Genomic DNA, 22,479 nt, shown 5'->3' with positions numbered 1-22,479 from the left:
AAAATTAAATCTCCATATTTTTTTTTTTTTTGACACTTAAATCTCCATAGTTGGTTTTGCAATCTAACTAGATTTATTAAATATGAACTCTAAAGTATATAATTTTATTTTGGAGGCTTTTATGCTTTGAATTTAAAATGAAATCTTTTATAAATACTAAAAAATAAAGAAACAAAATGAAATCTAATTTTCAATTCCCGCCCATAATTAAACCCCTCTTTCTGAAAACCGATCATGAACACCTAAAAACTGTGTCCATGACGCCTGAAAATCTCTTGAACCATTCAATCCCCGCCCAAAAATGCACCCTTGGTTGCCCCATCCTCGACGCCTCTCTCAACGGTGGCATCCCTTGCAATTCAATCACCGAAATCGTCGCAGAAAGCGGCTCCGGCAAGACCCAAATCTGTCTCCAACTCTCCCTCTGCGCTCAGCTCCCAATTCCCCTCGGCGGCCTCTCCGCCTCTTCTCTCTACCTCCACACTGAATTCCCCTTCCCACTTCGCCGCCTCAACCAGCTCTCTCATTCCTTTCAGTCTTTATATTCTCATACCTTCGTCAATAAAGAAGCCAAACATAACTATAATCCATGTGACAATGTGTATGTGCAAAGTATACAATCTGCAGACCAACTGCTCGGTATAATTCCCAATATAGAATCTTTTCTTCTAAATTCCAAAGCTCAATTACCTATTCGACTAATTGTGATTGATTCAGTTGCGGCGCTTTTCAGATCTGAGTTTGAGAATACTCCAAGCGATCTAAAGAAGAGATCGTCGCTGTTTTTCAAGATATCTGGAAAATTGAAGGCCTTGGCGAGGAGATTTAATTTGGCGGTGGTGGTAACTAATCAGGTGATGGATTTTGTGGGTTCTGGTGAGGAAGTAAATGGAGTCAGAATTGGGAATTTGAGTTGCCTTTTTACATCTGGGAGGAGGGTTTGTGCGGCATTAGGATTGGCCTGGGCTAATTGTATAAATTCAAGGCTTTTCTTATCGAGAGATGAAATTGAAAACGCCATTGTTAACGATAGTGAAGCTAATTTCATGAGTAGGCAGACAAAGAGGCGGCTCCATGTCGTCTTCGCTCCTCATTTGCCCTATTCATCTTGTGAATATGTTATTAGGACAGAAGGGGTTTGCGGAATTGATAGATAAATCTCCACCAGATCATCTGAAGGTAAACCTTTTGGCTTTGATCAATTTTGTTTTGATCTTATTTATTTAGGGGCTTCAATTTGGAAGAGAAGAAGTCTGAAATCTTTTTGTTCTATTTCCAATTGCAATCTTCTGTATACAAATTGCTGCTGGATGATGTTATCTTGGATAATTTTGTTTAGTGATTTATGCCATGTAGCTTTGTAAATTGGCAAAATCATGCGTCACGAGTCTGTTCAATCCCTATAACCACTATCTTTTACTTGTTTTGCAATGATTTAGTTGGAATGATCAAGCGTTTTCAACATGAAAGCTGCATTTTGTCTCTGTAATAAACCCAAAAAGGTCTAAGATTTTTGCAGGTTTTGTGTAGCAAAGAGTGAAGTCTGACAATGGTCTTATAAACTCATTTGCCATAGAGTTTAGACTGAAGGATTCATAAGCACAAAGATAATTTTGCTTTTAGCTTTTCTTTCTAGGTCAGGCCTGTAAACAGAGAAGTTTTTATGCTATGTTTTTGAAAAAGATAAAATTTTCAGGTTCCTTGCTTCACTGAGTTTGTGCCTGGAATGGCATATATAGAGTTTTATTATGAGCATGACCATGGATAGGTAATTAGGTATCTTGTTCTTCACATTTAAAGTTCACATTCTGTGGACCAACTATGTGCAGCTAAATTGGCAGGGGCGGAACAATGGGGCTAGCCGGGGCTGAAGCCCGGCTACTCCTCGGAATTTGGTTAAGGCCTCTTACTGGAGAGTGAATGATAGGAAGAGAGGCTGTTGTACTGGTGTTAATTATTGGTTAGTCGTGTTTGTATCATATCAATTATCAGATTAATGTCAAATAAATCAATCTATAATTCAAAAAGTTATGTCATAATTTTGTCAACTTAATATGGTCAGCGATTTTTGATGATTTTTTCGAGTCACATGTAATTTTACTTGCATGCATGTTAATGGTGACATTTAAAAAATATAGTAGGATATAATAATAATTCTTATGTAGTTTTTTAATTAGTATGTTAACTATGACAATCCAAAAGTCTGTTAATATATTATATTTGGTTTATGTGATGCGCTTACAAGTTGCATGCAAAAATATGGAGAGTTCGAGTCATGTTTGCAATTAGTAATTATAATTTTATTACTTTTATTAATTAAGTTGGCATATAAACATATGAGAGGATATGATAATAATTTAAATATTCATATCATTTCGTGTCATTGTCGAGTCAGTGGGTCAATCCTAATCAACCCAAAAAATTATGTGTTAATTTTATGTCATTCAAAATGATCCATTAACGATTGATATATAGATGAATAATAGGTAAAATTGACTTGGACGAGAGTTAAAATGATGTATGACTTAGATTTTTGAGATGATGTTAGAATGAAAATGAACGAATGTAAAAGAAGAATTTATATTTAAAAAATAATCGAACTAAGCTTCCTTATGAACGTGTTCATGAACTTATAATTGCGAGCTTTCGAACTGAGTTTTCATTGTACGCCTAGCTTCATGTTGACTAGCTCAGTTAAGCAAACGAAGGGAGAGCTAAGTCTTAGGCAAAGCTCGGGTTGTTGGAAAAGAAAAAAAAAGACTTTGCTTAGTAGTCCACTTTCTCTTACAAGAATTCCTTTTTTGTCCCCGTTCCAACGAATAGAACTATAACTAGTCTAAGAGTCCATCTGCAAATCCTGGTATCAATGCACTTTCATTCCGTCTAATACTGGAACTCCTTTGTCACATACAAACGTGAAAATAAGCTCAAGGACTAAAAGTGTTATTTGTCAGGTTCCTTTATTAATTTTGTATTTTGTTATTTTGTCATTGCTTTATTGTTCCCTAAAAGCTAGTACTGGGTACTACTGCTAGAATCAATTTGTTACGAGTAGCAGGTTTGTTATGCCAGTTGTAAAGTTCCCACAGCTGTCCATAACTGTTTTTGTCCTTTTCTCTTTATAAAGAGATAAGCACTGAATTATGAGGTATGTTGAATATGAATGAAAACATTCATTCTTCCTAAATTCTTCTTCTTCTCTCTCTTTTCATCTTTCTTTATCTTCTTATTCCTTCTACTTTCTAACGTAAGAAATTGAGAATCTGACATTGGTATCAGAGATTCCATTTCTTGGCCATTTCCATCTGTATGGTAAATAACACGGAGAAAAGAACTAGAGCAGCACTGAAAGCGTAGAAAGAAGCATGGAAATATATGAGCAACAACTCAAGGATGTTCAAGCTCAGATTCAATTGCAAATTCTGGAGATACGTGAATCAACTGCAGCTCAACTGCAAATAATGAACGCTCAAATGATAGGTATGCAAACTGCTCAACAGGATCGCATGGCATCCATTCATAAGGAGCAGGTTCAAGCTCGTGAGGTGCAACTTAGCAACCAAAACACATTGTTGGAACTCAGTAAATCCATGGCCATGCTAGTTCAATCCTCCCCTGAAGGTTCTACTACTCTTAACTCTCACCCCTCATTTTCTGATAGAAATACTCAGGTGGTGAAACCTCTAATAAACCGCCTTATTTCAATAAGATACTTCCTAAATATGATTTACCTAGTTTTGATGGCACTGATGTGGATATTTGGGTTAGTAAATGCCAGAAGTATTTCCAGATATTTGATGTTGCTCCGGAGAAGAGAAGGGATTTGGCAGGACTATATCTGCAAGGGAAGGCAGACAGATGGTATAAAAATTGGATCCAGGAGAAAGCAGGATCCAATTGGGAGGAATTCTTGGAAGAGATTAGCAAGCGATTCCAGGAAACTGACATTGCAGATGTGGTAGAAGAAATGGCAAATTTGAAGCAAACTGCTTCAGTTTTGCAGTATCAAGAGAAGTTTGAAGCACTGAAGTTAAAAATGGAAAAGGCTTATCCTTCCATTATCTCTGCTTTCTATGTGAGCAGTTTCATTTCTGGACTGAAGCCAGAAATCAGATCTGCAGTTAGGTCTAGCCAGTCTGCTGATATCTACACTACTATTAAAGTAGCCAAACTCCATGAAACTAACGTGAAGGAACTAATAGAAGCTGTGAAAGCCAAAACACCTTTCAAATCCAATACCCCTGCTAGAACCTGGAGCCCTACCCCTCTAGCCACCTACAAACCAAATAACCTAACCAACACTACTTCTACCCTCACACCTAAACCTCATGACCCTAAATCTGCCTTAGTTCCCTCAAATTTTCGCAAAACACCTGGAGCCTGTTGGAAATGTGGGGAAAAATATTTTCCAGGCCACCAATGTGTACTAAAGAAGCTTAACATGATTAATTTGGAGGCAGGAGATGAGGAAGGAGGAGAGATTGAGGAAGCAATAGAGGAGCTTAATGCGGAGGAATCATTAATAGAGCAAGTTGAGCCTATTTCATTATCAGTGAATGCTCTGGATGAGGGAGTTACAGACAACACATAAGGCTCAACAAGAAGCCAATTATGATCCCCATCGACTTTGGCAGTACCCACAGCTTTGTAGACCATAAGTTAGCTGATGAAGCTAAATTAGCTTTGTTGAGGGTCAAACCAGCTGCAGTGATAGTCGCGGATGGCAGACAACTACTGGTAAACTCTAAATGTGATGAATTTTCATAGTCTATGCATAATACTAAGTTTCAATTTCCAGTTAGAGTCTTGGAATTGGGTGATTATGATTTAATTCTAGGCGTGGATTGGATGAGAAGCCACACACCCGTTACCTTTGATTTCGCATGCAAAAAGTTAATTATCTATAAGGATAAAAAACCAATTGAGTTACATTGAATGGTAGCGACACCTAAGCTTAAGAGAATGAGTCTTAAGAGTGTTAACCAGCTCGTGGCTAAAGGATGGAAGGGAGTAACAACTAGATTGTTTCTCATGTCAGTCACTCCAATTGAGGATACAACCCTTGTAGAAAACCATTTACCTGAAGTTCCTGAAACCTATCAACCCCTGATACACAAATACCAAGCTCTATTTACTCCACCTAAAACCTTGCCACCTCAAAGGTCTCATGACCATGCCATTCCCCTCAAATCTTCTACTGACCCTATCAATGTGAGACCGATATTCCTACCAACAAAAAAATGAAATAGAAAAACTAGTGGCTGAGATGTTAGAAAATGGCACAATCCAACCTAGTCACAGTCCTTATGCCTCACCAGTGTTGTTAGTTAAGAAGGAGGAGGGCACATGGAGGTTTTGTGTGGACTACAAGGAGTTGAATAAAGCTACAGTTAAGCACAAGTTTCCTATTCCTGTGATTCAGGAACTCTTAGATGAATTGAATGGGGCCCGAGTGTTCTCTAAGATTGACTTGCGAGCTGGATATCACCAAATAAGAATGCATGTGGCAAACATTCCAAAAACTGCTTTCAGAACTCACACAGGGCTTTATGAGTTCTTGGTAGTGCATTTCGGCTCTACCAATGCTCCTGCTACATTTCTGTCTCTTATGAATACAATTTTTGCTTCATATCTCAGAAAATTTGTTTTGGTGTTTTTTGATGATATTCTCATCTATAGTGCATCGAAGGAAGAGCACTTACAACACCTCGAAATGGTTTTCCATTTGCTCCAACAACACCAACTTTATGCTAAAGGTTCCAAATGTGATTTTGGAGCCTCACAGGTGGCTTATCTTATCTGGGCCATATTATCTCCGCAGAGGGAGTAGCTACAGATCCTAGCAAAATTTCTGCAATGAAGAGTTTGCCTACACCAAATTCTCTAAAAGGCTTACGAGGTTTTTTAGGTCTCACAGGCTACTATAGAAGGTTCATTAAAGGGTATGGATCCATTAGTAGGCCTCTTACTGACCTCCTAAAGAAGGATAATTTCTATTGGTCCCCTGAAGCTCAGGAAGCATTCAATCAACTCAAGGACATTATATCCAAGGCCCCAGTTTTGGCTCTGCCAGATTTTAAACAGTCATTTGTTTTGGAATGTGATGCCAGTGGCACAGGCATCAGAGCAGTCTTAATGTAACAAGGCAGACCCTTGTGCTATTTATCCAAGGCAGTGAGCCCTAGAAACCAGCACCTCTCAGCCTATGAAAGGGAACTCTTGGCAATCCTACAGGCTTGCACTACCTGGCGACCATATCTAGAAAATTCAGTTTTCACCATCAAAACTGACCATGAGAGTATAAAGCACCTTCTTGAGCAGAAACTGCATACATATCTCCAACATAAAGGTATATCTAAGCTTATAGACTTGGATTACACTATCTAGTATAAAAAGGGATGTGAGAACAAAGTGGTTGATGCACTTTCAAGACAACAAGAAGGAGCAAGTTCTTCCCCACCCTCTACACTCAAGGCTATGTCTATGGTAGTGCCGACATGGATGGAAGAGATCCAATCCTCCTATGAAATAGACGAGTTAGCTACAAATCTCATACACCAACTAACCATAGAACCTACCTCTCATCCAACATTTACATACACTAATGCTTTTCTCAAATATCAGTTCAAGCTCTACATTGGTTCTACTACTGATCTCAGGTGTAAAATTCTTACAGAATGCCACAATTCTCCTTTTAGGGGTCACTCTGGCAGCAAGGGCACCCTTACCAGAATTCAACACCGCTTCTATTGGCCTAAGCTTTCTCAGGCAGTCATCACTTGGGTTACTAATTGTGATACTTATCAACGTTGTAAAGTGGATCATGTGGCCTATCCAGGACTCCTACAACCTCTCCTTATTCCTGCAAGAGCTTGGCAGGACATTGCAATGGACTTTATTGAGAAACTACCCAAGTCCTATGGGTTTGATACTATACTAGTGGTGGTAGATCGTTTTTCCAAGGGAAGACATTTCATTGCTCTATCCCATCCTTTTAATGCAGCAAAGGTGGCACATGTTTTTCTGGACCACATATTCAAGCTTCATGGTATGCCTAAAACTATTGTCTCAGACAGAGATAGGATTTTTACAGGGATCTTCCGGAAGGAATTACTCAAGCTTCTATGCACTAAACTGCACTTTAGCAGTGCCTACCACCCCCAAATAGATGGCCAATCCGAAAGGCTCAATCAATGTTTAGAATTCTGGTATAAATCCACCTACCACAGTGCAATAAAAATGCCCCCATTTCAAGCACTTTATGGTGTGGTTCCTCAATTACCCATCCTACCTCCCAATTCTTTCAATGTGGTAGCAGTGGAAGATTTACTTCAAGAAAGATCTCAGATGAATTCCTTCCTTCAAGCCTGTTTAGCCTCTGCTCAAAACAGAATGAAGCAGAACGCAGATCAGCATCGCACTGATCGAGAGTTCTCAGTTGGTGATTAGGTCTATCTCAAACTTCAACCCTACAGGCAGGTCTCTATTGCTGTTCGCAATTCAATGAAGTTAAGTGCAAGGTACTATGGTCCATGTTGGTCCCGTGTGATTTGTTTGTTCATTTAAGACAGATCAGCACAAAGCAAAATAAGTAAGTAAACATCACATAAGATTTGTCAATTTGAATACAAGATGCATAAATATATATAGATGGTCAGCATTAACAAAATAGAACACGCCAGATAAAAAACTACAAGTCAAAAGCTAAGACTAGCCAATCTATTTCTTCCTGTTGACTTGAGCTTGGTTAGCTAGCCCTTTGCCTTTGGCGTTTCTTTATTGCTGACTCTGAGTTGCGGAACCAGATGCCTCCCCCGTTTTCTGCTGAGTTCCAGCAGCTTACTTTTCTTTCTCCCCAGTTTTGCCATCATCAGAAGATGGAGGAATAAATGTCTCGCGAAGAACATCACGAGTTAGTTTGGCTGAATATGCTTGGAGTTGACTCGTACTCTCCCGAAGACCGTCGAAGACAGCCATGCCATCGTCTAGAGTGGCAGCAGGGATCCTAATGTTAGCACTGAGCATGCTCAAGAGATACTCCTGTGATTTCCCGATCCAAGTTATAGATTCTGACAGCCTGGCATAAGATTGATGGTACATTTTGAGCAACGCAGCATCATAGAACTGACGTTGAGCATTGGTATGCCGGACATGCTTAAGTGTGGCTTGAGAATACTGCAGAATCTCATTTGTTTTTACTTGGTCAGTATTCATCTCTTCTTTACTCAAGTTGAGTAGGCGAACAGCTTCACTAATTTGCTCAATGGAACACTAAGAGGAGGAGGAGACTAATTCACGAGTCCCGATTAGCTCAGAACTTAGCTGGGTAAAGAGTTGATGAACCTCAGCAGAGGTTGCATAGATTGAGTTCGCAGCTGACAAAGTGTTGAGGTGGCCCTGGATAGCATTCATATGATGGACCATTGTCAGCTGGAGTTCAGCCAGCTTCACGATAGATTCTTGCTTGGGTTGTTGAGATTGAAAAGATGTCATGACACTCAGCAAGTCCTTGAGACCCTTGATTTCAGTTAAAAGCTGAGTGACAGAAGAGAGTTGAGATGGCTCAACATTGACAGACCCAGCAACATCGACATTTGATTGATGAATATCTTGAATTAAGGCTTGAGCTGAGTCAATGATTCTTCGTCATGACTCAGTAGCATGCAGGTAAGCATAAGATTCATCATGTTGTGGTTCAGAGGCCGAAAATGGAATAACACCGGATGGAGGAGGTGTTTGGTGCTGTCCAGACTTAGATGTGCCAGCTTGGTCAGCAGCTGAGCTTTTATTCAGATCACCAGCAGGAACTGACTGGCAATCATTCTGCGATAAAGGATTTGGAAGAGGAGGATCGGCAGAGATATTGACCTGCTCGGAGTCAGTCTAAAGCTGAGTAGTTTCAGAAGGTTGAGGTAGTTCAGTGCTGACCTGAGCAGAATTTTCCTTTGCTAACTCATTGTCTTGAGTAGCAGGAACTTCGAGCACTTGCTCGGCAGAAACAGGACCTTCAGGAGCTTTGGGATCGGCTTGTTCCTCAGCTTGAGAAACAGAAGCTTGCTTTTTCTTGATTTGGTCCAAAGTTGGTTCAATGACGGTGTTGAAGAACTGGAACTGGAGTGTAGTAAGGTCAGAGATTGGTTCCCTTAGCGGAGAATCGTCCAGAAGGTCAATGACTGAAGATTTTTGAGCCTTTCGTTTGAGGCGTTTGCCTGTGCTGACTTTTGTTGGAGGAGAGGGATCAGCAGGAATGGAGTAATGGGACTCAGATGAGGAGTTCAGCCCAAGGTCAGTATTAAGATCACTCACAACTTTGTCTTTCGCTGTGGACTCAACATCAACTGTCTTGCTTTGCTCAGTTGGTTTCTCAGTCTGCTCAGCATCAACTGTTTGATTTTGCTCAGCATCAACATCCTTACTTGGCTCAACATCATCTGTCCTTTCAACATCAAATTGACCTTCATCATTACCCAATTCTTCTTCTTGGTTAGCAGGAGGTTTCTCAAGATCGATATCTTGACTTCTCACAAAGTGTGAGTCTTTAGAGATGACACAGTCATGAGGAAGTGCATCGATTGGGTTCAGTCCAGAGGATTTCTTCTTCTTCTTTCTCAGAGGCTGCTCAGGAGTGTCCTCACTTTCTTCCTCAGGCTCAACTTGCCTTTTCAGTTTTTCTGCTGACTTAGGTTCCTCCTGACCTTGCTCAGCATCAACTTTCTTCGCACTGGATATTATTCTTAGCTTTCTCGGAGCAGTGTTCACATCCTTTGCTGACGGGTCAGCTTTCCGCTTTTTGTCCTGCCGAGTGCGGTTAGTTGGTTTCACCAACACTTTCTTCCCCTTCTTGGTCGGGACATCCTGTGCTTCTTCAACCGTGGCCCCCTTTTCTTTCTTGGGTACGATGGGTTGGTCATAGGCCAAACCGAACAGTATGCCAACAGAAATTTCCGTACCCCAGACGTTAATTTCCTCTACCAAGCTCACTTTGTAGTCTTTGAGTATTTTGGTGATAAGGGATCCCAACCTGAGTGTTCCGGTACTACGTTGAAATGCGCCGATAAGAAAAACGGGCATGTTGAGTGGCTGGTAGGTCAGCATGTGCCAGATAAAGCACTGTTCAAAGTTAGATGCGGAGGATTAGGAGTTGACCTTAAGGAATATAAAGTTGGTCAGGATGTAATGAGCCATTTTCTGATTCTGACCCATACACGTGCTGGCTATTTCTCCTTTGTGACCAGAGGGTTTACAGAACTCAACAGGGTATTTGATTTTTCCGGAGTCGTTTGTGCACCTGAGTTCGGTTCCTTCATTCTTCAGTTTGAGCAGTTTGGCGAGATAGGGGGGATTGATGAAGATTTTCTTTCCCTTGACCTTGGTGATCATGTAGTCACTATCATCATCAGCAACCCGTAAGTTGGTGTAGAATTCCCTTACCAATTCAGGATAGGTGGCTTCACGGAGGGAAAATAGCTCGGTCCAGCCATTTTTAGAGATCCATTCGCAAAAGGGTTTTTCAGCTTCTACAAAACCCTTAGAGAACCAGTGGGAATGGTCGATCTTGCATCCCCTTACACTGTTGTAAACCGGAGAATAGTTTCTTTCCAGTGGTTTCTTGCTCTTCTCCGTTTTCTGTTCTTTAGATGGAGTTGCTTGGTCAGGATGAGGGACTTTTCCGGAGGTGCTGACCTTAGATTGGTCATGCTGACCATGACCTTGAGACTCACTTGAAGTCTCTACGTATTCCTGCTGAGCAGCAGACGGAGGGTTTTCATTGGAGTGATTTTGGTCGTAATCGCCACCGGAGATATTCTGGGAATCATCAGACATGACTTTTGAAAGATTTTTTAGAGGTTTTGGAATTTAAGAGAGAGAGAGAGAGATTGAATGCCAGAAATTTTGAATGTAAAGAGGTATGAGTGGGAATTCGTCCACTATTTATAAGGATGCCAAGTTGATCTGAAGGGTTGGAATAGCCGTTTTACCTCGAGATGATCAATCGACAATTATTCTGGCATTTATGACACAATCGGCGCATGTGTTTTCTAATTATTGCGCTTACATCATCCTAGGTGGCTATTAATGCGCGTGCTAGCATTTATTGTGCATGAGAGTTTTACTCAGTTTCGAGAAACCTAATCGTTTGAGATTCTAGGAAGTCAGTTTTACGTAGAAGGAATGTTCGTGTACTTAGTAACTCAGTTTATGATAATCACTCAATATGTATGTCTACTCAGCATCGGGTGATATAGTTCATATTTAGCTCAACATGCAATAGTTACTAATTTTGCACAATTTACTCAGCATGGTAATCACTCAATGTTCAATTTAAGCATGGAATTTTAGTGAAGAGGATTAGACATACCGATAGCTTCCCTTAGTATGTTAAATTGCTCACGAGCCAGAGGCTTCGTAAAGATATCCACAAGCTGTTCATCTGTTGGAACATAGGTCAGCTTGATCTCACCCTTGAGTACATGATCCCTTATGAAGTGATGCCTTATGCTGACATGCTTCATCCTGCTGTGTTGGATTGGATTTTTGGATAAGTCAATGGCACTCTTGTTGTCACATTTGACTTCAATGGTCTCTGTTTTTGCACCATAATCCTCAAGTTGTTGATTAATCCATAGGACCTGGGCCACACAACTTCTAGCAGCAATGTACTCAGCTTGAGTTGTTGACAGGGCCACTGACGATTGCTTCTTGCTGAACCAAGATACTAGACAGCTTCCAAGGAATTGACACCCTCCTGAAGTACTCTTATGCTCTAGCTTATCTCGTCCATAGTCAGCATCAGTGTATCCAATGAGTGTAAAGTCATTTGTATTTGGATACCATAAACCTGCATTAACTGAGCTCTGCAAATATCTGAAAATTCTTTTTACAGCTATAAAGTGAGATCCCCTGGGGTCGGCTTGGTATCTTGCGCAATAACATACTGAGTACTGAATGTCAGGCCTACTAGCGGTAAGATAAAGTAGAGAGCCAATCATACCTCGATATAACTTTCTGTCTACAGACTTACCTTTCTCGTCAGCACAAAGGACAGTGTCAGTACCCATTGAGGTAGATATGGGTTTACATTCTTCCATATCGAATTTCTTTAACATTTCTTTGGCGTACTTAGACTGACTAATGAAGATGTCGTTCTTCCCTTGCTTTATTTGTAGTCCAAGGAAGAAGTTGAGTTCCCCCACCATTGACATCTTGAACTCAGTTTGCATCTGCTTACTAAATTCTTTGCACATAGATTCGTCAGTAGCACCAAATATTATATCATCTACGTAAATTTGTGCCAGCAGGGTATTTTTCCCCTTTTTCTTAATGAATAAGGTTGTGTCAGCTTTACCTCTGACATAGTTCCTGGTCAGCAGGAAACTGGTCAACCTCTCGTACCAAGCACGTGGTGCTTGTTTCAGGCCGTATAGGGCCTTCTTGAGTTTATAAACGTGGTTTGGAAATTTTGGATCTTCAAACCCCGGAGGCTGACTAACATATACCTCTTCGTTTATAAATCCATTAAGAAAAACACTTTAGACATCCATTTGATATAGTTTGAAGTTCATGAAACTAGCATATGCACACAATATACGTATAGCCTCTAACCTAGCAACGGGAGCAAAGGTCTCACCATAGTCAATGCCCTCTTACTGACTATAGCCTTGGGATACAAGTCGGGCTTTGTTTCTGACTACATTGCCTTGCTCATCTAATTTGTTTCTAAAGACCCACTTAGTTCCTATGGTCTTTTGATTCCTAGGTTTTGGTACTAAATCTCATACCTCATTTCTTTTGAATTGATCAAGCTCTTCTTGCATAGCATTGATCCAGAATTCATCGTGCTCAACATCGGTGAAGTTCTTTGGTTCATAGACTGAGACGAACGCAACATTGCTAAGATATCTCCTGAGTTGATTCCTTGTCATCAGGTTGTTCTCAGCAGCATCAAGAATGGACTTCTCCGAATGTCCTATTGGAATTTTTATTTCTTTAGGTAATGTTGAGTTGTCAGGAATATGTGTTTCTACAATATCTGCAGGAGTAGATTGGTCAGCAAAGGTAATTTCGGGTTCGTGTTTACCTTTGATCAGCTCTTGTGGTGCTCAGTGGCTCCATTTTGGTCAGCGGAAGCTGAGCTTGGGTCATCTTCGGCGGAATGAGTTGTCTTTCCTGCAGGGTCAGTTTCGTCGAACTCAACATGTACAGACTCTTCTACAACCTGAGTTCATTTATTATACACCCTATATGCTTTACTGTTAGTTGAGTACCCTAGAAAATTGCTTCGTCAGCTTTAGCATCAAATTTAGCAAGGTTTTCTCTTGTGTTGAGTATAAAACATTTACACCCAAAGGCACGAAAGTAGCCAATGTTGGGCTTTCGTCCTTTCCAAAGTTCATAAGGGGTTTTCTTGAGTATAGGTCTAACTAAAGCCCTATTGAGTATATAACATGCTGTGTGGACAACTTCACCCCAGAAATACTTTGGAAGCCTATTTTCGCTCAACATTGTCCTAGCAATTTCAAATATTGTTCTGTTCTTCCTTTCAATGACCCCATTTTGTTGAGGAGTCCTAGGAGCAGAAAAATTATGGTCAATGCCACTGACTTCACAGAATTCGTCAAACTGTTGGTTTTTTAATTCTCCGCCATTATCACTTCTAATATGAGCTACTTTTAGGTCTTTGTCAGTTTCAAGCCTTTTGACTAATGTGGAGAACATCTCAAATGTTTCATCCTTGCTACTAAGCAAGATGATCCAAGTATACCGAGAGAAATCGTCTACAATGACTAAGGAAAATTTCTTATCGCCCAAGCTGAGTGGCTAGACAGGTCCGAAAAGGTCCAAATGTAGTAATTCCAATGGACGCTTGGTTGAGACAAGATTTTTATTTTGAAAAGACTTTTTAGTTTGTTTACCTTGCTGACAAGCATTACATAATTGATCTTTCTCAAATCTAAGTTTGGGCAATCCCTCAACTAATTGCTTTCTTGCTAGTTTGGCAAGGAGGTCCATGCTTACATGACCAAGTCTCCTATGCCATAGCCAGGAATTGTCTTCCTTTGACACTAAGCATATATTTTTTGAAAAGTTATTTTCTAAACTCAACATGTACACATTGTCAACACGAGGGGCAGTTAAAATCAAATTGTTTGTCTTTCCCTCGAGTATCCGACACTCAGTGGCATCAAATACAACCTTTCTACCACTGTCACACAGCTGAGCTACGCTCAATAGGTTATATTTGAGACCCCTGACTAAGGAGACTGACTCAATAGTAGGGTTACCTCCGATAGTACCTGAACCGACTATCTTACCCTTTTTATTGTCTCCGAAGCTTACACTTCCACCTCGTTTACGCTCAAGTGTGATGAATTGAGTTTCATCACCAGTCATGTGCCTCGAGCATGCCTTGTCAATATACCAAAGCTTTGACTTCTCCATGCACCTCAGGCTCACTTGCATTTTGGATCATTCATCTTTAGGTACCCAATTCTTTTGGGTCCTCGTTGGTTAGCATAGACAGGTGCTACATCATGTTTTAATTTGTGACGACATATATTAATTGTGTGGCCAGCTATACCACAGAAGTCACAATAGGTCACCCTTTGAGAGTGATTTTGTTTCTGGTCAGCACGATTGTGCTGAGCATGCCAACATACCTTAGTGGTATGACATTTCTTTCCGCAGAAGTCATATTGGACATTCCGCCGAGTATACCAACACACATCAATGGTGTGTCCTCTTTTCCCACAACAGGCACACTGACTGTTCTGCTGAGTTTATTGTCTATGCTGACCAGTACCATGATACTCAGCATTGGGATAGAACCCTTTCTTTGCCGATTTACTCAGCTGGTTCTGTATAGTTGTGATGTCCTTCCTAAGCTTCTTTGACTCAGTTTGGACTTCCGAGACAAAACCATGCATGATTTTCAGATTTTCATCTTGCCTGGTGTTGTCTTGGAGAAGATGTCGGAGATCACTTAGTTTGATCTCCTCGATCTCATCACATCGCCTGCTGAGTGCCTTTATTTTCTTGTTACACTTTTTGGTCAGCGTATATAGATCACTCAGGGCATTAACCATTTCATTTCTAAGCAAGAGTAGAGATGTTACCTCATTGGAATGTTCCTCTTGGTCAGAACCATCAGAGAGGTCAGCTTGCTCAGATTGACTTTGGTCAGCAACATCGTCGGTCATGAAGCATATATTTGCTGTCTCATTTGCATCAGCTTCTGATGAGGTTGACTCATCACTATCACTCCATGTGGCCACCATTGCCTTTTTGCTTTCCCTCTTTTCTTTCTTTAAGTTAGGGCAGCTTGACTTAATGTGCCTAGTTTGATGGCATTCGCAGCATGTGACAGGCTTTGAGCTGTCCTTTTTGTATCTGTTGTCGCTGGACTCAGCTCTGTATTTGTCGCTTTTTCTGAATGGCCTTTTGCTGTCATTGTCACTCTTTCTAAACAGCTTTTTCATTTTTCTCGTGAACATGGCCATTTCCTCATCGTCAGATGAGTCAGCTTCGGTCGAGTCAGCTTTCATGACAAGAGATTTTTGCTTCTTATCTTCTGACTTTTCTTTTGCTTCGAAGTTTTTCATGGATATCTCATGGGTCAGCAGAGATCCGATCAGCTCATCGTATTTGTACGTGGTCAAGTCCTGAGCTTCTTCCACAACTGTTTTCTTAGCTTGCCAGCTCTTGGGTAGACTTCTCAAGATCTTCTTCACTTGATCTTCTTCTGTGAAGTTCTTGCCGAGTCTTTTCAGCTCATTTATGATGTTGGTGAATCTAGCATTCATTTCCGAGATGTCTTCGTTGTCATTCATCTCGAACAGCTCGTATAATCTCATATGTTGGTTCACCTTTGACTCATTGACCTTACTCGTGCCTTCATAGGTTACTTCGAGCTTCTTCCATATTTCCTGTGCTGACTCGCAGCCTGAAATCTTATTGTACCCTGCAGCATTTAGCGCACAGTGAAGCATATTGATAGCCGAAGCATTATTTTGTAATTTTCTAAGGTCATCTTTTGACCACTCAGTTTCACTCTTGACAACTTTTTCGTTATCAACAGTTTTGTAAGGCACATATGGGCCTTGAACTATTGCAAGCCATGCACTCATGTTTGTAGCTTGAATAAAGTTTTTCATCCTGTTTTTCCAAAATGTATAATTTGATCCGAAAAACAAGGGAGGCCGACTAATTGATAATCCCTCAGGGAGTATCTGTGTTGTTTGATTTCCTGGAAGGAAACGCGTGCTGTTCTCAGCCATTTATCGGGATCAGCTCAAGATAGTTATATCTTTGAGTAGTGAGCTACTAAGCTCTGATACCACTTGTTGGTCCCGTGTGATTAGTTCCAAGGGGGGGGGGGGTTAGGAACTAATGTAACTTTTTCGCTTAATTATGTTGACTTAATCAATTCTTTAAGTTACTTAACTTAGTTTAGGTCAGCACGGCCGAGAGATGTAAGACAGCTTTAGTCAGATGCTGACTAGAACTGTTTTACGTGTGAGTTGGGAATTAACACTTGAGGTCAGCTTCCAACTCAGCACCAAGATTACTCAGTGTCAGCTTTTACAATTTATATCCTGAGCAATTTAATCAAGCACGACTTATCCTGGTTCGGCCTCTCCGACTACGTCCAGTCCCCAGAGTCCCTCCGGGCTTTCTCAATCCAATACTGAGCTCTTTAAAGGTAGAGCACAAACCGTTTACAAGGCAGTTGAATATGCAAGAGTACCTTCCTCTATTCGTCTATTCAACTCCTACTGAGCGCTATAACCAAACACTCAGATTTCTCTACCGCTGAGTACTAAAACCAAGTACTCAGCACCACTCTCTCAATTTTACAATTGATACAAACTTGTTCTTTCTAAATGAAGAACACTTTAGATGATTACAAAATCAATCTAGCTTTTACACAGAAATGGAAATTTGGTGTAAGATCTTTTTCTTGTTTGAATGTGCTTTGTATGTATACTCTTTTTCTCTTTGTATTTTTCGGCAAATTAGCTGAGGATCCAAGAATGAACTTGTCCTTTTATAGTTGAAGTCTGAAGCTCTAATGATTTGAATCTGGAATTATCCGTTGGATTCAAACGGATCTATTGTGTCATTGTTCTGGTCAGCTTCAGATTTGCAGGCCAATCCTATCGTCTGAATTTAGCAGGCGTCAGGCTTGTCTTCTTCCGGCAGGTTCGTCTTCTAGCGTCAGTTCATCTTTTAGCTAACAGACAGTTGACCCATGCATCTCGAAATTGACTCTGTGCATAATTCCAAAGCTTCTGTTATTGGTGCAGACAGTTGTCGGATCTTGTCTTCTAGCAAACGGATCAATCGCGCTATCCTGACGAACACTCAGCTTGACTTTATTGACGTTGCTTTTGTTCTTTGTTTCTGAGTCATATTCTTACTCAACTTCCGTGGTTAGCTTCGTCTGCAAGCATTAGTTTAGAGGAAGACTTCTCTTCTTTGATACTGAGTTGCGTTCCACTCAGTTTCTTTGGTTAGCTCCATCTTCAAGCGTTTGTTCTGAAGATGACTCTTCTTCTATTATACTGAGTTATACTTCACTCAGCTTGTGCTGTGTTCTCATGCTGACTTCGTCTTGTCTTATTCTTTATTTCTGTTTGCATTTATACTTATACTCAATATTGAACAAACATATTAGTACAATTAAATCAAAGCACTTAAATTTAATTGTCTCTTAATTATGGATTAACTTAAATCATTTTGTCAAATCAAAATCATGTGGAAAGGTGTTTCAACAGTCCCTTCCAAATCAAGGAACGCATCGACAAAATAGCTTACAAACTACAGTTGCCTTCTACATGAAGAATACATGATGTTTTCCACATTTCCTTGCTAAAAAAGAAACCTCCTACATCTGTTACGCCATTAATTACCCTACCCCCAACAGTTTCCGGAGAAATTGTCATCCACCCATTTAAGGTTGTCAACACTCGCCATGCTGTTATTGCAGACAACACTGTGCCACAACTCTTGATCCAGTGGCAAGGCTTACCTACGATTGATGCTACTTGGGAGAATGAGGCTACTATCGCTGCTCAGTTCCCTAAATTTTTTCATTCTTGAGGACAATAATGCAGTAAAGGAGGGGGTATTGTCACATACAAACGTAAAAATAAGCTCAAGGACTAAAGTGTTATTTTCCAGGTTCCTTTATTAATTTTGTATTTTATTATTTTGTCATTGCTTTATTGTTCCCTAAAAGCTAGTACTGGGTACTACTGCTAGAATCAATTTGTTACGAGTAGCAGGTTTGTTATGCAAGCTGTAAAGTTCCCACAACTGTCCATAACTGTTTTTGTCCTTTTCTCTTTATAAAGAGATAAGCACTGAATTATGAGGTATGCTGAATATGAATGAAAACATTCCTTCGTCCTAAATTCTTCTTCTTCTCTCTCTTTTCATCTTTCTTTATCTTCTTATTCCTTCTACTTTCTAACGTCAGAAATTGAGAATCTGACATCTTTCATTCAGACGTTTTTTTTTTGTAGAAAGCTCGACTAGAGAAAAAAAGTGTTTGTCCAAAGCCAAAAAGAGGTTGACTCACTTCATTCGCTTAGCGAATGATCTTCGTTTTGTGGGAAAAGAAAGTATCGCACGAAGAAGCAACTTCAACCGCTACTCCAACTGCATCATGCAGTTGGAGTAGCGGTTGAAGCTGCTTCTTCGTGCAAGACTTTCTTTTAGCCACGATTCATCTTAGTGGGATAGCTTGGTTATAGTCCGGTTGACACTCAACAGTAGTAACTGTGGACTTCCAATGGCATCATGAAAAAACCAAACCCGGTAAGGAGAAGGGATGGTCATGGACATTCAGGAAAGTCGGGCAGGTCGAGCTTTGATTCCCCATAATATATAGGCTTGGGGTCCTGTTAGTGGTAAGCTACATTGTTCTATAAAAGAAGCTCTTTAGCTCCGGGGTTCCCATCTGTTAATATAATAAGTCAAGCGCTCCTCAAGCTTCCTTCCAGCGGGACCGAGACCTCGACCTTCGATTGTCAATTGGGCGGGAAGGAGATATAGCTTACCAAGAGTGGCCTCCGGCTAAGGAGGAATGAATGAAAAGGATGACCCACTACGAGTGTCCACAGGGAACGCAGGCCAGAGTCCATGCGAGACCGCGCACAACCCTGACCCATTATGTTATGGAATAATTGAACTTCTTGCTGGACTGAACCTTCACTCTGAGCCGGGGAAGGCAATCAAGTAAGGTAAGTTGTATTCAACCTTGACTCGTTTTTAAATTAAGCCGAACTTTGAATTGCTCAAAAGCCACTCGACTCATTTACAATCCTATCTCTAGATTTAAAATTTTATTAACTGTAAAATGCTCAGATCTCCTTAAAAACGAGATGCCTGCATCTGTTAGCAACTGAGAAATTATGTGCAGACAAAAATTAAAAATTGCCTTGTGTAATTTATATAATTTCCTATTTTAGCCCATGTACTTCAACTTTGTCATATTTGACCTATGTATAACTTTTCCCAAAATCTAAATTTTATTCAAAAGTTGCATAAGTAGGGCTCTAAATGAGAGTGGCTCAGTGTTCGACTCGATAAAAGTTCGATCATATTTAGCTCGATTTATAAGTCGAACTTGAGCTTGGAAAAGCTCGGCTCGAAAGTACCAATTTTTTGTATATATACGTGTTATAATTTGAATGGTCAAGAACCAATTTTCAAGTATTAATGTATAATTTCTCAAAATTAAGCTAGATTTCATTTAATAGTCCTAACATGCAAAACAAAAATTGGATTTAGGGAGGGCCGAATAGGTAAAAAAAATTAATTTTTTTTATTTGAGAGGGCATACCAGGCAAAAAAAATTAATGATTTGGATTTAAGGAGGGCTTAATAGGGTAAAATAAAAATTAGAAATCTGGATTTAGAGACACCTAACAGGTCCAAAAAAATTAGCAATTTGGATTTAAAGATGCCTAATAGACCAAAAAAAAAATAGAAATTTGGATTTTTTTTTTGTTACAAAGGAATTGAAAAAACACAACACAGCAGACAGGAAAAATAAAAGGCTACATCAGGTAGCGATTAAACGGGGGAGGCTGGCTCCCATAGCGTCATCTTGCAGCAGCTTCGACAGCTCAAGGGGAGCAAGGTGGAGAGTGGTACAATCAATAGGAGAATCAAAAGCATTCGACGCAAGAAAGTCGGCACATCTATTCTTCTCCCTGTAGATATGGTTAATATAAATGTAATCAAACTTTGTCATGAGAATTTGTATAGTCCGAATCAGGGAGTACCTAATAGGTCCAACATATTGAAATTTTGAATTTTAGACAATTCTAACATTTAATGGGTCATCTTGGGAAGGCTAATTCAAGAGAAATTTACATAAAAATTCACTTTTAAAAAATTATTTACAATTATATTAAGCCATAATTTTAAATTATATCAAAGTAATAAAATCAATGTTTTTTTTTGAAAAAATAAAATCAATGTTTTTAATTTATTTTAAGAATTAGAATTTATGAATTGATGATCTATAATATATTATCCAAGGTTTAGGATTTATAAATTTGAGTTTAGCATTTTTAAATCAAGGGTAAAAGCGTACTTTATATATTATATACTATGATTATTTAGAATTAAGTTTAATAATCTGATTTAGTTGTAATTTTAAATTTAATTATGATATTAACGTAGAAAGCCCCTAAATCAACACCCCGACAAATTATTATTTTTTTTGCGACAGGGCCCCCGAAACTAGACGGGGTTAAGGTGGTTTTAGTGGCCGGAGGGATCCGAACCCCTATCTATGCCCCTGTTCATGAACATGCTTACGAACAATCTTGATTCGATTATTTTTTTAATAATAATATTTCTATAAAAGAGAAAATATAAAACGATATAGTTTTGTGTAAATTTTAGTTTTATAGGTTTCAAAACTATACAATTTGGTGTTAAAGAAATTTCAAATCAATTAAATTAATGAACAAAATTAATGAGTTTTTGCAACCAAAGTTCATGAGCTGAATTAACAAGTTGCTCGTGAGCTCGTCAACAAGCTCGTGAACAACTCGTGAGTAGCTCACAAACAGAATGTTTAGATCGAGCTTGAGTTCAAACTCATCAATTTTCCGACAAGCTGAGTCTGAACAGACCAAAACTTGGCTTAACTTGATTATAGCTCTATTCATCAGCAATGTTTGACAATGTCACAGTGCGTGGTCAAAATTATGTTAGTGAAAGGATATGGTCAAATGTTATTTATATTGCTAAATGTTAAATATGCCAAAATGAAGTAGAGGGGTCAAAATGATCAATTATTCAAAGGATATGGGTCAAAGGTATCCCAACTCAAGTAAAAGGATTAAAATAACAAATTGTGTAAGTATATTTTAATTATAGTATATTTTACTCTCTTTTTTGAAGCAATTATAGTAGTATTATTTTACTAAGTAATCCATACCAATACATTTTTAGAATATAAAATACCTGTTTGATTTTGTTGTAAGACATACAATTTGGAAAAGGTTATTAATATGATAAGGTTTTTTTTATTAAGTAACCATTACATAACACATTTAATAATTTTTTATGTGCTTGTTTCAAAAAAAAAAAAAAAAAATTATGTGCTTTTAAATAGGATAAGGTTTTTTATTAAAAAACCCACAGATTTTCTTGTAACATTTTTTTTGAAGTCACTGTTGAATTATTTCTAAAGTTAATAGTGCCTTTGAAAATAATAAATAAAATTTATGGTACCTGATTTGGGTTTGGGTTTATATTCAATATATTTTTTTTTTAAAATGATAAATAAATAGGAAAAGACAAATTGGGTTTGCTTGAGAATAAATTGAAAAGGCACGAAGATGAAAAAGGATCACGCCCAGTGGGACTCGAACCCACAATCGCTTGATTAGAAGTCAAGCGCCTTATCCATTAGGCCATGGGCGCTTTGATGTTAGACATGGACCACCAAACTATATATCAAAGTATTTCTACCAGTGACAGCACAATCCGATGAAGTAATCTCATTTTGTTACTTGGTAAGGTATATAAAGTCAAGATAGACGGTTTTGATCACATGCATCTTAATGACTATGTAGAATTTGACTTCATCGTTAGATCTAAGCTTATTAGAATCATAAGGTGTAAATTCAAAGCATCTTAAGGTTTAGATTTAATAAGTTTATATCTAATGGTGAATGACCAAATTTACTTAATAATTAAAGTCCATGTGAACATTGCTGCAAGATAGAATGCTTTATTACACAACCCATGCTAATTAACAAATTTCCACTTTTGTCAAATTATAAAAATCTTACACTACTTTTTTTTTTTTTTGATAAAATGCTTCTATATTCATTAGATGAAAAAAATCCAAATACAATCAGAAAACCATGAGAAATAAAACCTTACAAAATCCACAAAGGGACAAAGACAACTACAAAGAGCAATAAAAAACCATAAAAAGGTATAAAAAAC

At 39.0% G+C, this 22,479-nt stretch overlaps 1 protein-coding gene and 1 non-coding gene across 2 annotated transcripts; one reads left to right on the top strand and one right to left on the bottom strand.

Annotated features, from left to right (window-relative positions):
• The first annotated feature begins 169 nt into the window (after window positions 1–169).
• On the top strand, window positions 170–1,651 carry LOC136203322 (DNA repair protein XRCC3 homolog). The gene has a single exon (XM_065994444.1). It carries the CDS (start codon window positions 177–179, stop codon window positions 1,155–1,157), a length of 981 nt encoding a protein of 326 aa, XP_065850516.1. The 5' UTR covers window positions 170–176; the 3' UTR covers window positions 1,158–1,651.
• A 20,224-nt stretch (window positions 1,652–21,875) lies between these two features.
• Window positions 21,876–21,948, bottom strand: TRNAR-UCU (transfer RNA arginine (anticodon UCU)). The gene has a single exon. It is a non-coding gene; the product is annotated as a tRNA-Arg (tRNA).
• Window positions 21,949–22,479: the final 531 nt, after the last annotated feature.

This window comes from Euphorbia lathyris, chromosome 8, assembly GCF_963576675.1.
Source record: "Euphorbia lathyris chromosome 8, ddEupLath1.1, whole genome shotgun sequence".
In the NCBI taxonomy this organism is placed as follows: Eukaryota; Viridiplantae; Streptophyta; class Magnoliopsida; order Malpighiales; family Euphorbiaceae; genus Euphorbia; species Euphorbia lathyris.
Note: the sequence above shows the minus strand (reverse complement) of the source record. Positions and strands in the feature narration are given on the sequence as shown.

What these genes read in the sequence shown, in the direction of transcription:
- LOC136203322 (XM_065994444.1), top strand. Translation starts at nt 177, where the DNA reads ATGAAATCTAATTTTCAATTCCCGCCCATAATTAAACCCCTCTTTCTG.